Below are 16,238 nucleotides of genomic sequence, written 5' to 3'. Positions count from 1 at the left end.
TTCCTCCCTATGGGGCCACAAAGTGAGGAAACTGAGGTCAAAATTTGTCTCTGGTTACCAGCTGCCGGCAGCTTCTCCTCAGCTGGGGAACGGGGTCTAGTGGTTTTCATTATCAGTTTCCTTTCAGCTTCTAGCTTTGGAGCGTCGTCAAAGAAGAGGTTCCCACTGCTGAGGGGGGGCGGGTGGCCAGCGCTGTCCTGGTGTGGAAGCTGGCTGGCCAGTAGTGAGGGGCATAAGAGGCGAAGGAGAGTGGGAGGGAGCACAGGGGCTGCAAGACATGGGATGGCAGAGCTTCCTGGTGGGGCTGGAGGGTTAGGGTGGCTATCGTGCGGGGATGGCTTTCAGCAGGGAAGGGATCTTGCACTTGTTTGAGGGCTAAATTACAGATTCCTGGAGCCCTGGTCCACTCCAGACGGTGAAAAGAGTCTTGGGGGTGGTATTTTCAGAGCTCCGTTGGATGCCAGGGTGGACGTCCAGTAACACTGGTGGACAAGGTGATGAGAGTGAATGGGATGCGGCAGGGGAGGGAGGAGAGAGATGGCATCCGGAAGCACCTGGGGACCTTGGTTTCCTGAAAGGGGAAAGCTCAGTGTCACAGCGCTGCCCTATCTCCCCATCTCAGCCCTGCCGAGCCATAGACCCTGCCCTCCAAGGCCACACCCCCGTGGGAGCCCGGTTGACTGAGTAGGTGTGGACGTGGGTCCCGGGACCGGGGCTGCTGTGGCCCAGGGTGTGACCCAGAGAGTTGGTGGGTGGCGGGTGGCGGGTGGTAGGGTGAGAGGGCATGCTGGGAGACCTGGGTTAAGGCGCCGCTCCTCTTCTGCTCTTTGAGGAGCCCAGATGGGACACTTCCTCTCTCCAGGTCTCAGTTTCTCCATGTGTAAATGGGGAATTTCTGCCTTACCCACAACAAAGGGATGTTGTAAGAATTAAAAAAGATTCCTTGGGAAAATATAAAATGTAAGGGCTTATTGATAGAGGTTCCAGTTGGGTTGCTCTGGGTAACAGATGTTGTAGCAGAGTGCAGGGATCTGCTCCTGGGTCCACCTTACTCCCATTCAGTGAGTTGAATGGGGGAGGACGAGGCTCTCCATACCAGAGGGGGTTAGGAACCCAGTGAGACCGCTGGGGGCCTCGTGGAAGCACCAAGGAGGGGGCCCAGGGGGCCCGTGGGGAAGAAGCTGGGAGGGGGGACCTGGGCCAGGAACCGCGGGTGTGGCTTATTTTGCTGTTGGGAACTGAGATCGGAAGGTGCTGGGAGTTGACTCAGGGTGGAAGGATCCCACCCCCCAGCTCAGGGGCTTGGTGCTGACTCATGATTGCTGGGGCAGCTCTGCGTCCTCACCGTGTGGCCCCTGACACAGCTCCCCTCCTCCCTGGGGCCCCAGTCGTTGCGTGTATGGGGAGCTCATGGCAGAGCTGAGCTGCTGGGCAGAGGTGGCTATAAGAACTTCCCAGGGTTTCAAGCCTCCTGGAGGTGGTGGTGATTTGGGTGGCATTAATGGCAATGATGACATGGCGCAGTGGTGACACTGATGGTGATGTGACCCTGGTATTTGTGACCCCTAAACAAGAGGAGACAGAGAGTGGGAATCTCGCCTACCTTTCTGTCTCTGGAGAGAGGAAGGGGCCTCTTTTACCAGCCATAAGGGCTGGCATATGCAGAGGGTAAAAATAGAAGCCTAGCAGCCCTGCCTTGTCTTCCAGCAAGGGTAGGCGCAGGCTGGGGTGGAGTTGCTGGCTGCCGGGACAGTCTGCCGCAAACGTGATCTTCCGGGCTCTGAGCTCCTGTGCCCGACAGACCCCACCTCCTGTGCACCCTGGCGCCTGCTGTCAGGTTCTGTCTCAGGAGTGGCTTATGCCTCCTTAGAGGAACTGGCAGCTCCCAGAGCAGGAGGGTCCCTGGTGCTGGAGGTTGCGGCATCTTTGTAAAGCAGAATCCCAGGAAATATCCATGCATTGATTGTCCAGCCGCTGTGACCCATGAGGCTGGGTTGCAGAGTCCTCTTCTGGAGCTTGGGTAACGAAAGCAAAGATGGCATATAAAGTGCTTTAGATCCCTGGGTCTGGAGTCAGATACTGGGATCCAGACTGGGCCAGTGACGGTATCCTCCCGAGCCTGTTTCCTCATCTCTAAAATAGGGAGAATAACAGGACCCATCTCACTGGGTTATGAGTGGCTCCGGCCCTCCCAGAGCTCCCAAGTCCTCCCTTTCTGGGCTGGAGGAGAACTTCCTTCCTCCTGAAGCCACATTGTCCACGGCCCTGCGGGGCTGGTGGTCTGGGCTGGCCCCGGGACCTGTCCCCTGCAGGTGCTAGGTGGGAGCCTTCAGCCCTGGCACTGACGGAAGCCCTTGCTTTTCTCTTGGCAGGATCGACAAGACCATGCTGGCGAGCCTGAAGGTCAAGTAAGTAGCCACTTCCTGTTACGTAAAGGTCAGAGGTGATGGCAGATGGAGCTCCTCTGGGGCCCTCATTTCCCTCCTGGTTGTGGAAAACGTGAGCGGGACTGTTGCATTTGTCAGAGTCTCTGTCTCAGTCCAGGGGCTTGTGGACTTGGAGGAGACTGGACTGGGCTCTTGATTCCCGAAGTATCCGGGAAAAGGCAGATGCTGGGAAGCAAGCAGGGGGACCCGTGTGGTGGAAATGTGTATAGCAGTGAAACTTTCAGGCCACAACTCAAGGGTATAAGAAAGATAATTGTATTTTCCATCACTTTAATTTTTATATTTTAATTTTCCATCACTTGTAATCATTTTATTTTTATATATAATATTTGTAGCCCCAGTCCCAAGAGGCTATTTTTTTTGCCGCACTGCACAGCATGCAGACTTCCCCAACCAGGGATTGAACCCATGCCCCCCTGCAGTGGAAGTGTGGAGTCTTAAGCACTGGACCGCCAGGGAAGTCCCAGGCTGTCTTTCTGACATTCCCACCTACCTGGAAAATTGTGCCACACAGTTCTAGGACCTGGCGAAACACCCCAGTGTGTGTGTGTTTGTGGGTGGTCAGTTGGTCATCGAGTCATCTATTACCAGATATCTGTCGTCCTGATCAGCCTGGCCCTGAGGCTCTCTGAGAATTCCAGCACCAGATTCAGGGTCTGGGGATTGATTGTCTGCCTCGGTTTACCACGTGTCTGCTCGTCTGTCTGGGGAGCCCTGAGCAGACACCCCTTTGTCCTAGAACCTCTGACTGCGCCTCTCTCATCACCTTCGTTCTTTTCCCTCTGTGTTTCTGGCCAAACCATTTTGCCTGCACCTGGATCCTCTTTCCCCCTTGAGACTTAACAAAAGTGGGTTCCCAACTGCATCCCTCCCTCGGGCAATGAGTACTGACCAACCACCTCCTCCAATGAAGTGAGTTAAAAAGGAGAGAAATTTTAGGAGGGAAAAACAGCGTTGGTCAGTAGCTCAAAATATTATCCTGCAACACGTGAATTGGCTCAAGCATGAAAAATTCCTCTACTAAGTGTCCTCCTCTGGAGGCAGCCCCAGCTGCTTGTAACTCCCCCATCTCAGCTGAAAGGTTTTCCAGGCTGGCCTCTCTCTGCCATGCCATTTAGTTGCCAGCACTGACTGTGTATCCCCTGGGTACACTTCCCTGGGCAGAGCACAGCCAGTCTTGCGAGTTGGCATCTAAGGGGGGGGGGTGTCAAAACAAGGAAGCTTCCCACTCAGGTTTGTTTTGCTCAGAAGGGTGAGGGTGGGCAGTTCGCAGGGCAGGGATGGATGGAAAACTGTCCCTGCCCTCTGAGAGCTTTCAGTCTCTCTGTAGAGTTGATGCCAGGGATGTAGTGGGAGCAATCTTGGAAGACTGCCAGGAGGAGGTACCTTCGAAAGTAGCTCTTAAAGATGGGGCGGGACGATGGGCCTGTCTGTGCCTGTGCTGATTGGCGTGGGGTGTGCATCAGGGCAGTCCAGCGTTTAGGGCAAGTCACTCTTGGGCAAGACACTTAACTTCTCTGGACTTCAGTTTCCGTATCCTTTGTCCAGTGGGCACAGCGATGTCTGGCCTTCCTAGAGCTTCCTATCTGCGTATTGCATGAGTTGCTAGGTAGGAAGCTGAGTTACTAAGGGGTGTAGAGTGGTAGGAGTGGGTTTTTTTGGTACCGTCTTGGGACATCTAGTTCAATTTCACAAGCGTTTATTGAGGGCCTGTTTGTTTTTATTTTAACTAGTAAAGATGATACATGTAACCTGCAAAGGAGCTAGTTACAAGGTGGAGTGAAGGGCTGGGGGCATGGGCCAGTGTTGAGATTGGGACCCCAGTGGGCTCTCTGGGTATGTGGAGGACAGTCTGAGGTCTTAGGCCTTGGGGAGGTGGTGTTGAGAGGGTTGTTTGGGACAGTGTGTAGGACTGTGTTCCTACTTGCACTTGGTTAAGATTCTTTTGATTGCAAGAAACAAAAACCCAGTGTAATCTGGTTAAGCAAAAGATGGAGTTTATGGAAAAAAATCCCAGGTGCCTCAGGGAACCCAAGGGGAGGAGGTGGAGCTAGAGCTCAGGGGGCATTGAACAGGAACTGGAAATGCATCCCCCTCAAAACCCCAGCTGCCTTCCTTGCGAAGATTGATAAACTGATCCTAAAATTCTTACGGAAATTCAAGGATAATCTTGAAAAAGAAGAACAAAGTTGGAGGACTGTACTTCGTGAGTTCAAATTTACTACCAAGTGACAGTAATCAAGAGAGTTTGGTAATGGCATAGAGATAGACACACAGATCAATGGAATAGAATTCAGAGTCCAGAAATAAACCCTCACATTTGTGGTCAATTGATTTTCAACAAGTACAATATGTCATGACAATTCCATGGAGAAAAATAGTCTTTCAACAAATGGTGCTGGGACAACTGATATCCACATGCAAAGGATGAAATTGAATCCCTGTCTCACACCGTATACAAAAATTAACTCCAAATGGATCAAAGACCTAAATGTAAGAGCCCAAAGTATCAAACTCTTAGAAGAAAACCTAGATGAAAATCTCTGTGGCCTTGGATAAGGCAATGGTTTCTTAGGTATGACACCCAAAACACAAGCAACAAAAACAACAAGAACAACAAACTGATTAATTGAACCTCTTCACAATTAAAAACTTTTGTGTTACAAAGGACACCATTAGGAAAGTAAAAAGACGATGCCCAGAACGGGAGAAAATATTTTTAAATCACATATCTGATAAGGGACTCATATCTAAACTATATAAAGAACTCTAACAACTCAATAATACAAAGACAAAAAGAATTTAAAAATGGGCAAAGACTCTGAATAAACATTTTTCCAAAGACGTTATATAAATGGCCAATGAGCACATGAAAAGATGTTCAACGTCATTAGCCATCAGGGACTTGCACATCAAAGCCACCGTGAGATACTACTTCACACCCACTAGAATGACTACAACCAAAAAGACAGATAATAACAAGTGTAGGTGAGGATGTAGAGAAATTGGAAGCCTTACACGCTGCTGGTGGGAATGTAAAAGGGTTAAACGTAGAGTGACTGTATGACCGGCAATTCCATTCTTAAGTATACATCCAAGAGCAATGAAAACATATGTCCGTAGAGAAACTTGTATGTGAATGTTCATAGCAACATTATTAATAATAGCCCCAAATGGAAATAATCCAAATGCAAAGATACAGTCTTCTTTTTGGGGTGATGAAAATGTTCTGGGACTAGTTCGTGGTAATGGTTGTACAACCTTGTGAATATACTGAAAACCATTGAATGATAGGCCTAGAAATGGCGAATTCTACAGTAAATAAACTACATCTCAATAAAACTGTAAAAAAAAAAAAAGAGGGAATCTGATTGGCCCAGCATGGTCCAATCAGTTTAGCTGGAGAGATGGGGCTTATGGATAAAATATGTCTGCTGCAGCCAGACATACTAACCCCTCCCACAGCCTCTCTCTGTGGGAGGGGTTAGTTCTCAGAGAAGAAGGATGAGTTGTGGGCTGGGCAGATACCATAGGAGGTTTTATCCCATCACCCCCATGACTCTTAGGACTAAAAGGAAGATCAGTAGCTGCTCCCTCATTCTCCTCCCCGCTAATACCTAAGAAGAAATTCTGCCTGGGTACCCAGGATGTGGCTCTGCTTACTGACAGGTCCTTAGGCAGCCAACTGCATGTGCTAGGGCTCTTCCAGGTACCCAGATGCTGCCTTCCTTCGGCTTCTGCTGGGTGAGACATATTTCTGTACTAATGCAGCCCATTGGCTTCTCCACTGAGCACCAGATACCCCTGGACTGCAGCCCATGCTCCCGATTGCCTCAGCTTCTTCCGCAGTTACCTGGTGTCCTTGACACGAAGACAGGCAGCCATACAACTCCTGGAAGTGTCCCTGAGCTATGCAGCTCTGAAGATCGGGGTTCTGCACCATTATTGAGCACTTACTATGTGCTCACTTTTCATCACAGTTTCCCTGCGGTTTCACAACCATCTTGGGAAGCAGCTACCACTACTGTCTGCATTTTACAGAAGAGAAAGGGAGGCTTGGGAGGTTAGGAAGCTTAGTCAAGGTCATCAGGGAGTACGTCATGCAGCTGGGATTTGAATCCAGGTCTGTACTTCATGGCTGGTGCAGTCCAGGCTGGAGCTAAATAGTTCTCAGCACCTCTCTCCGCCCTACTTTCCCACTCTTTTCCCGATTTAGATAGAGAGTCTGGTGCTTTGGCCCCAGAATGCACCCCTGCCTCCACAACACTGTGGATGGGAGGGCCCAGCTCCCTGCTGGAGGCCCAGGTTGAGAGGGGTCTGGGGTAGCTGATGATGAAGACCCTCAGAGGCAAGGGGTGCTGGGGGCCTGGGGCCACACAAGAACACTGGATAGGGGGGTGGTGGCAGCACATACAGGAGAAAAAATTGGGAGGCGGAGACTAACACATTGTTAACCTCTCCAAGCCTCAGTTTGCCCATCTGTAAAGTGGGAAGGTTGGACTGGTGCCCAATCTGCTCTCTTCTAGCTTTGACGTTCTGGGAGTTCACCTTCATGCCTTTTGTCCTTTTGCATTTCTCTCAGGACCTTGATGATGGTAGGTGCTCGCTGTTGACTAAGCAAATGCATGCACGAATGAATGAGTGTCTTTGAGAGCAGAGGTTCTGCATACCTCATCTCTGGCTCCCCAGAGCCTTACACCATGCTCGGCATATAGCAGGTTCTCAGTCTATATTTGCTGGATGAATTAATTCTGGGTCATCATGGTTAGCCCATCACATGAGATGGAGGGCTGGAGAGAAAGAGGCAGGGATAGTAGGTGGGGAGCGCCGCTTCACCAGCCTGCTCCCAGGCCAGCTTGGGATACGGTCTGTATTGCAGTGGTTGAACCATAGTCTGACTGGATTCCCACAGGGGGAACCTAGGTTGGCAGGGCCATGTGTTTGCTCATGGAGGTCCTTGAAGCAGCATCCAGAGAGGACGACCTGAACTGGGAGCCTCTGGTACTTTCCTCCACTCTTCTTTTTGCTGCCCCTTGCCCTCCCTCTCAGAGACTCCTGCTTCTTTGCTAAAGAAAGAGGTGTGTGTGTGTGTGTGTGTGTGTGTGTGTGTGTGTGTGTCTGCTGCATGGGCTGGTAAGCCATGTTCCAGCCATCTGAGATGACTGTGATACACAGGCACTGGCCATCGTGGGACGGCGTGAGCGTGGAGGTGATTCAGCGCAGCTTGTCTCTACCGCTGGGGTAGGGCATCAGGCACATTCCTGATGACCGGGAAGTTAGAACCCATTGCCCTGCAGGGAAAAGAATCCAACTTTTTAATTGATGGTCCCTGGTCTTGCTCACTAGAAGTGGGCATCTCTAAATAGAGAGAAAGTGCATAAGAGCGCCCAGAGGTCACTGTGCCGTCTTATTTCTTCCTCAGGAGAAGGAGGGAGAGGGCCTGGAGGAGCTGTCTTCCCAGCAGCCTGGCTGGGGCAGCATTTCAGCTGTCCTGTGGTTTGGTCAGAAGACACCACACAGCCATCTGTACTCTAGGTTTCAGATTTCACCAGCTAAGATTTAAAATCTTAGAAGGGAGGAGAGCACATAGGGCAGCAGCAGACGCTGTGTCTCAGCGTAACTTCCCTTTGGCCCTGGGGTCCCTGATGACAGCTGCTGGAGTCATTGTCCATGCAGGATGGGGTCTTGCCACATCTAGAAAGCTCAGCTTCTGGCTGTGTCACAGCCCTTTTAAACTCAGGGCTTCAGTCCCCATCCTATGAGGATTACGTACAAAATCTGGGCGATTCCCTGTACAGACATCTGCCTCTCCAGGTTCTCTTGGTGTTGTTAGCAAGGCTACATTCTCGGGGGGTGCGGGGAGAGCAGAGTCAGGGCCCAGGCAGCTGTGCATCAAGTCTGTGCCTCAGCTTTCCAGCCCTACTGGAAAGCCCGTCCCTCCACGGTCCACCCCTTGATTCCGATGTAACGATCTTTTTTTTTTTTTGGCTGCATTGCAGCACGTGGGATCTTAGACCAGGGATCAAACCCGCAACCCCGGCATTGGAAGCACAGAGTCTTAACCACTGGACCACCAGGGAAGTCCCTGTAATGGCTTTTTTTTATGCATCAGTTGAAGGTCACCATCGCCAATTTACTTCTCCCATCTTTGACCACCAGGTCTTTGCTTACTGCAGATACAAGACTCTTTGAGGCACAAAGGTGTTTTAGAACCTTCTGAGGCTGCCCCATCTGAGTCAGCTCATCTCCTGCATATCTAGGGTGTCTGCTGAGTTTGCTGGGGTTGCCAGAGGCAGGGGGAACTTGATGTTCTGTGGGGTTAGAAGGCAGAATCAGGTAAGCTCACGTTTACTGGGCACCTGCATTTGAAGCCCGGTGCTAGGCGCTGGGGCTGGTGGGGAAGCAAAGGTGAAAAAGACACAGTCTCGGGACTTCCCTGGTGGCGCAGTGGTTAAGAATCCACCTGCCAAGGCAGGGGACGCGGGTTCAATCCCTGGTCTGGGAAGATCCAACATGCTGCGGAGCAACTAAGCCCGTGCGCCACAACTACTGAAGCCTGTGCTCTAGAGCCCGCGAGCCACAACTACTGAAGCCCGCACGCCTAGAGCCCGTGCTCCGCGGCAAGAGAAGCCACCGCAATGAGAAGCCTGCGCACCGCAGTGAAGAGTAGCCCCCGCTCGCCGCAACTAGAGAGCCCGCAACTAGAGAGCCCGCGCGCGGCAACGAAGTAAAAAAAAAAAAGACACAGTCTCTGCTCATGAAAGCTTATAGTCCCATAGGGAGACAGACAGACAGACAGTTGCAATGGAATGTGACAAGTGCTAACAGAGATGTCCTCAGAGAGGACGGAGGAGGGCTTCCTGGAGACTTGGTGATGCCTCAGCCACCTCCAAAGGTGAGCAAGCCCAGCCCGGAGAGGAGAGGCACCCGGGGCAGCAGCAACAGCGCACAGGCAGTGAGGTGTGAATGGCGCGGGCTGGGAGGGACCTGGGTGCGGTCATGACACCAGACAGATCACGGGGTGCGACTGCGGCATCAGGCTGGGCCTCGTCCAGGAGCGTGGGAGGGCTGTGTGGAGGGCTGGGCTTGCCCCTCTGTGTGGCCGGGAGCCATGGAAAGGCTTTAAAGCAGGGGAGTAACGTGGCCAGATTTGAGTCTGAACGCCCCGCTGGCTGCCATCTGCTGACTCGTTGGAGAGGCTTGAGGCTAGAGCAGGGCCAGTGGGGTTGGGGAGAGTGGACAGACTGGAGAGCTCTTGAGGAGGCGGACTCCCCAGCCTGGAGCTGGTTTGGATGTAGGAGGTGGGAGCAAGGGGAAGGGGAAGGGTGAAGACTCAAGTTTCTGGGTGAGCCTTTTTTTTAAATTATTTTTTAAAATTTTGGCTGTGTTGGGTCTTCGTTTCTGTGCGAGGGCTTTCTCCAGTTGCGGCAAGCGGGGGCCACTCTTCATCGCGGTGCGCAGGCCTCTCACTATTGTGGCCTCTCTTGTTGCGGAGCACAGGCTCCAGACGTTCAGGCTCAGTAGTTGTGGCTCACGGGGCCTAGTTGCTCCGCAGCATGTGGGATCTTCCCAGACCAGGGCTCGAACCCGTGTCCCCTGCATTGGCAGGCAGACTCTCAACCACTGTGCCACCAGGGAATCCCTCTGGGTGAGCCTTTGAGTGGATGTTGGTCCCGTGTACGGAGACGGGGAGTTTGGGCAGCTTGGGGGTAGAGGGAGGGAGTAAGGCTCTGAATTACAGTCTCTGCTCCTCATTTCCCCTCTCCCCTCCCAAGTGGCTGGCTTAGGTCCTGACCTTTATACCTGCCCCCCACCCTCCCATAGAAGGGTACAGAGGAGAGAAGCAGCATCCTGAGGGGTGAAGGGGGTGGTCGGCCGCCAGGGAAGCAGGCTGGGCAGTGCCCTCTCCCTGGCCTTGCGGGCAGAGCTGGTGGTGGTCCCGGGGGCTCTGCACCCCCCCTCCCCCCAGCTCCAGGTGTGCCTTGGCAGGTGAGCACCAGGTGAGCCCTAGCTGGTGCCACTGCTCTTGTAACCGACAGCTGGCCACGTGAGATGTGCAGGGAACCCACTTGCAGACACGTTCCAGCTGGGGCTGAGGGGCACATCCCTGTTTCTGGCTAAAGTATCAGCCCTGGTTCATTGATTCTTTAGGACGGTCCCTGAGCCTGAGAACAGTGCTGGCGCGTGTAGGTGTGTGTCGGCGTGTGTGCAAGCTTGCCCGTGCAGGTGGACATGAGCTTTGAGGGCCCATGTGGGTGACTGTGTGGTGTCTTTTTTGGCTTTAGCGAGTTCCTATGGTAACCACGAACATGCCTGTTTTGGGATCTGGAGTCGTGGGGCGTGAGTGGCTACGGGGAGAAGCAAGGCAGGCGGGTGCTTAGCCGGCGTTTGGGCTGTGGCCTGATTTCATTGCCAGGCACTGGGAGAAGCACCTAAAGGTGCCATTTGCCAGGCAGCAAACCCCAGGGATTTGTGTGCTCCTGGCCTCATACTGGCCGGTCCCCGTCATGCCCAGGAAGCCCTGGTGAGTCCCTGTTCTGATTTCTTGATGGACAAGCAGCTCCCTGGGTCTCGACCAGGTCTGGTGGGTATCTGATGATGGGCAGCAGGGAGCTGGCTGGCAGCTCTGGCCAGTAGGTAGTGGGCATTGGGGCTCTTCTGAGATGGGTGCGGGATGGTGGGCAGGAGGGGCTCTGCTTATTCCTGGGGCCCCAGGGGGGTTTTTCCTCGTGGCTGGTGAGCCGAATGGTGCTTGTTGATCCCATGGGACAGGGCTAATGGCGACAAGGGCAGGGATGCGGGGGAGCAGGATGCAGATGGGGCGGCCTGTGGCCTGCCAGCCCAGGTCCAACTATCCTGGGGCCCCCCCCTCACTCCAGCTCCCTGAAAGTCCTCGTGGACGCTCAGGGCTCTGGCCATGCCCTTGAGCTTCTTCAGAGGCCTGCTGGCCTGTCCTGGTTGGGAAGTCTCAGGGTCCTGTGAGGAGGAGGCCAGAGGGCTCTGCCTGGCTCACCGGGAGCTGGATTTCGCCAAGGCTAGGGGAGAATTGCTCCCGCTGGGCTTTGGCGAGAGGCTTTGACTCCCCACGCTGTGCATGCCTTGTGCTTCCGGTCCACACACTGTGGACCCTGTGGGTGTGTCAGGACCCCTGCATCCTCTTGGAGCGGCTCCTGATGGACAGGTGCCCGGGAAATACTCAGAGGGGTCTGGAGTTGGGGGAGCGCTTGCTTCTATCGCCTTCCTCCTGCTGGTTCCTCTGGGGCTGGGAGCAGGGAGTGGGGATGGAGGTGTCAGGAGGGGATGTAGATGGCCTCTCTGGCTTGTGCTGGGAGCCCCGCTCAGGAGCTAGCTGCTCCCCCTGCCTCTGAGGGGGTGCTGGGTGAGGCTGTGCTGGGATGGGGGCTGTGTGGCAGGGGTTGCTGGGGCCTGTGGTCCTGGTGAAGGGCAAGGGGAGCAAGGAAGTAGACGTTCTATGCTTTTTCCAGACCACCTCGGCCTTCCCTCTGGAAGAGTCTAGAGCCTAATGCCCAGCACCTGTCCTTGGGGGTGCTGGAAAAGGGAGAGGGGAGCCTTCAGGAGAGATCCCCAGGTCTCTGGAGTCCTTGAATCTTAGGGCTTGAAATAAAAAGGTCAAATTAGCCACTATGTGAATCCCTTGTGCCCCTAAAACTAGCCACCCAGCCTGAGCTTGGTTACCTCCAGTGACGGGGAGCTCATTATCTTGTAAGGCTATTATATTGCAATACAGCTCTGATTGTTCAAAGCTGACCATTATTTTCATCTGGAATTTCTGTAACTGCTGCCGCTTGGTCACTCATCTCCCACCCTAAACAGGGCTAATAACCCTGCTTTCTCCCGAGAGCCCCTCAGAATATGGAAGGTGGCTCCTGTTCCCTGAGTTGTCTGTGCCCCTGGCGGGTCATCCCTGGCCTCTTTGGCTCTGTTTGGGATTTCTCGCTGCCTGGCCTGATCTTTGTTGGAAGTGTTCAGGTTTTCTAGGCTTCCTTTCAAAGCCTGGCCAAAGGGATTGGCCCTGGGCAGCCTGCAGGAGCCCGATGGACATGAGGATGGACAACGAGAGATCAAGGGCTTCAACCTCCTTGTTTACAGATCAGTACACTGAGACCCCAAGTGGGGATGTGCCTAACTTGAGACGGCCCAGCTCGAAGGCAGTGGGTGCAGGACCAGGACCGCGGAGGTCGGCGGTCGGCCTCTGTGCAGTGCCTGGCCCCTTTCCTGCTTTCCTGTCAGCTCCTCCATCTTCACCACTTTCTGACTTAGGACCTGGTCTCTTCTTCCTGAAGACAGACCTGATGCCTGCAGGGATCTGGCAGGGCCTAGTACAACTGCCAGGCGGGGCCTGGGGGCACCGGCAAGCACACATCTGTGCTCTGCAGGAATGCCGCCTGCCTCCCCAGATCTTCCACGTTACAGGAGAAGCTGGAAATCTGGAGTTTGGGCAACATCTTGACAACTAGCTCAAGAATTAAAAAAAAAAACAAAAAAACAAAGCCATATGTAACCCATCCTGCAGGCCAGATTCACCCCACCTGTGCGCCACTTCTGCTCCAGGTGTGTCAGCCCTGCGGGTCTCAGCTCCTATCTCCCTGTGGCCTACTCCCTGGTCCCTTCTCCCCAGTTCACCCCTTCCCTGGTGCTCTCGCCACTGCCTTCGGCCACTGACTGGTCATTTCCTGCTCTGGCTCCAGACTGGACTCACTCTCAATTAATCTTTTCTCTCTTCCTAATCCAGTTCTTTCTCTGTCACTGGGTTGTGAAGCCCCCGAGTCACGGGGATTGGTCCTCTCCTGCCCTCCTCCCGGTTCAGGCCCATTATCTCCTGCCCAGATGGTGACAGAGCCTCTCTAATTAACCTCCTCCTCGGGCCTCCGCCAACTCTAATTCATCATCCCCACAGCCATCTCTAACTTCTCCAAGGAGGCCCGTATCCACAGCACCGATGGTAGACCTTGTTAGTCCTGATTCTGCATGGGCTTGACCCTGAGACCCTGGTTGGGGACTGGGCCGTCTTTTTTTTTTTTTTGAATTAACTAATTAATGAATTAATTTTATTTTGGCTGAGCTGGGTCTTTGTTGTGGCACGCGGGCTTCGCTAGTTGTGTCGCGTGGCTCTCTCTAGTTGCAGCGCGTGGGCTCTAGAGCGCGTGGGCTCAGTAGCTGCGGGGCGTGGTATGTGGGATCATAGTTCCCTGATTGAACCCAGGCCCCTTACATTGGGAGCACGGAGTCTTAACCACTGGACCACCAGGGAAGTCCCCCTGGGCAGTCTTTGTTTGTGTTTACTCCCCAGTGACTTCTCTTTCTGGCATTAGAAAAACTAACTGTCCATGGTCCACAGAAGATAGTTGGATCCTCTGTGCCCTCAACCACAGCACTGGTTCTCAAGCTTTTCTGCACTTTGGTATCACCTGGGAGGCTTAAAAAAGTTCTCATGCCCAGGTTGCACCCAATTCCAGGCTTGGAAATCAGAGCATCTAGGGTGGGACCCAGCATCAGCACTTTTAAAAGATTCCCGGGTGATTCCAACCTGCAGCAAAATTTGGGAATCCCTGTCCCAAGGGATAAACGAGTGTGACGAATGTCAACGGCTCAGGTGGGGCTGGATGTTAAAATGGGCCGTAAGTGGGTGAGTCTCTCTAGCCCAGGGTTTCTGTTGACAATTGGGGCTGGAGAATTCTTTGCTGTGGGGACTCGCCGGTGCACTGTAGATGTTCAGCAGCATCTCTAACCTCTGCTCATGAGATGCCAGCCACCTACCCCCTAGTAGTGACAATCAAAAACGTCTCCAGGCTTTGCTGAGTTTCCGGGGCAGGGGTATAAGAGCTCCCCCGACCCACTGAGAAACATTGTTCCCAGTCCAGACAGGCCCACCTCTACAGCATTCTAAAGCACGTGCAGAAGAAAAGGCTACCAGCCGGTGAGCCCCATCTTAGTGGTTAATTCATTGGGCTTTGGAGTCAGGCAGCTTATGTTTAAATCCTGATTCTACCAGCTGGGTGACCTTGGGCAAGTTATTTAGCCTCTCTGTGCCCCAGTACATATCTAGCTGTTCCCCCCCGACCCCCTTACAACTGTGTCTCCTCTTGACCTTTAGCTCCAGCCGGGTGATGGGATTTGCTGTTTCCTGGCGCTTTTCAGCCTGGATGGCTGCTTCTGCAGAAATGCCTTTACTTCCTCCTCTCCCAGCAGCATCATCCCTCCTGTCCTTCCAGGACCAGCTTAGATGCTGCTTCCTCCGTGAACACCTCCTTCCCATTGAGGACAAAGCACTCTGTTCCTTGTGCTCCTGGAGCAGCTGGAACCTCAAGGGTTCCACATTTATCTCCTCCTGCCCTGTGCTGGTCCAGTGGTTTCTGTCTGTGTCCCTCTCCCCTTGAGGGCTGAGGCCGTGGGAGCCTCTGGGGTGCCCAGCCTGGGCTCCGTCACTGTTTGTTGTCCAGGTGAGGCGGCTGACCCCTCCCTGCCTCGGGCTGAGCTGTGAACGGGTCGGGTTACGGCACTGTCATCCTCCACCCACGGCCCAGCTCATTCTGAGAGGGTGGAGTGAGCGGAAATCCGTGCCCGGCAGGCCACAAAGCCACATAACTGAATTTTGGAGCCCTGCCCTGGGGGTGTGTGTGTGTGTGTGTGTGTGTGTGTGTGTGTGTGTGTGTGTGTGTGTGTGTGTGGCAGCAGCTCTTACCTCTTCTCGGTTGCCTTGCCACCAGCTGATGCCATCTGGAATCGAGGAGCATTGAATCACAGACTTTCCCAGGACCATTTCTGGGCCAAGGAACAGCCCCTGACCCCACCCTGCCACGCCTTATACAACCCTGTCAGTCAGCTCAACCCAGGGGACCACTAGTTGTCTGCCCTGGCTGCCGTGCAGACCCACCCTGGGGACTCTGCTTCCTGAGGCCTGGGTGGGGCCCAGGAAACCTGTGCCTTATCAGGGCCAGAGGTGGTGCTTCTGATGCAGCACGTTTTGCAGCTGTTTGGGAACTAATGACATTTAAAGATCTCTTTTCCCCACAGTACAGATTCAGTGGTTAGGTTCATGTGCTCTGGGAGGTCTTGGTCAAGTTCTGTAACCTCTCTGTGCCTTGATTTCTTTTTCTGGGGATGATAATAATACCTATATGTAGGTACTATTGTTGTGAGGTTTAAAGGAGATAGTCCGGGTGAAGCATGGAGCACAGTGCCTGCTACATTGTTAGTGCCAGGTACGTGTTCCCTGCTTTAATATTTCTGATATTGGTAATAATAGTCCTGGGCTGGGGAGATACACGTAACCACGTGACATGCCCGCATGCATGCAAGCACACCCCCATGGGCAAACCGGAGCGATGTGCACCCACACCCAAGCCTGCTGCTGAGGACAGACGCGTGCAGGTGACAGTCACCGCAGGCTCACGCATGAACACACGGTCCCTTGATCAATATATGAGGAGGGCAGAGGTATGTGTACACGAGGCCCAGATGATCGGGGTTTTTATTTCATTCGCACTCTGACATTATTCCAGGAGTTAGCAGCACCTGGGCTGAGCTCGGGGAGCTCAAGGTGCCCCTTGTTTCCATAGCAACCACAATGCAGTAAAAATAGGAGGACCAGGGAAGAGATGGAAGAGGCCTGAGCCAGCTGCGAGGCTGGGGCCTCCACGTCCTCGACCACACGGAACCTCCTGTTTTGTTAGTTTTTTAGAACAACGACATGGCAAACCGCTAGGACTCATGACCCAGAATTGACCGTTGTTAACATTTTGTTTCATTTTCATCAGATCGTTTTTAAAA

General features: G+C 53.4%; 1 protein-coding gene across 1 annotated transcript in view; it reads left to right on the top strand.

The window, feature by feature from the left end:
- RAP1GAP2 (RAP1 GTPase activating protein 2) overlaps positions 1 to 16,238 on the top strand; it is a 213,028-nt gene that overhangs the window by 32,850 nt on the left and 163,940 nt on the right. The window contains exon 3 of the mRNA XM_079903638.1: positions 2,373 to 2,408. Within this exon, the coding sequence (XP_079759764.1) occupies positions 2,373 to 2,408 (36 nt within the window). The remainder of the gene's footprint in view (positions 1 to 2,372; positions 2,409 to 16,238) is intronic.

Source organism: Stenella coeruleoalba (genome assembly GCF_951394435.1).
Source record: "Stenella coeruleoalba genome assembly, chromosome: 19".
Lineage (NCBI taxonomy): Eukaryota > Metazoa > Chordata > Mammalia > Artiodactyla > Delphinidae > Stenella > Stenella coeruleoalba.
The sequence above is the reverse complement of the archived record's forward strand: the minus strand, read 5'-3'. Positions and strand labels throughout refer to the sequence as shown.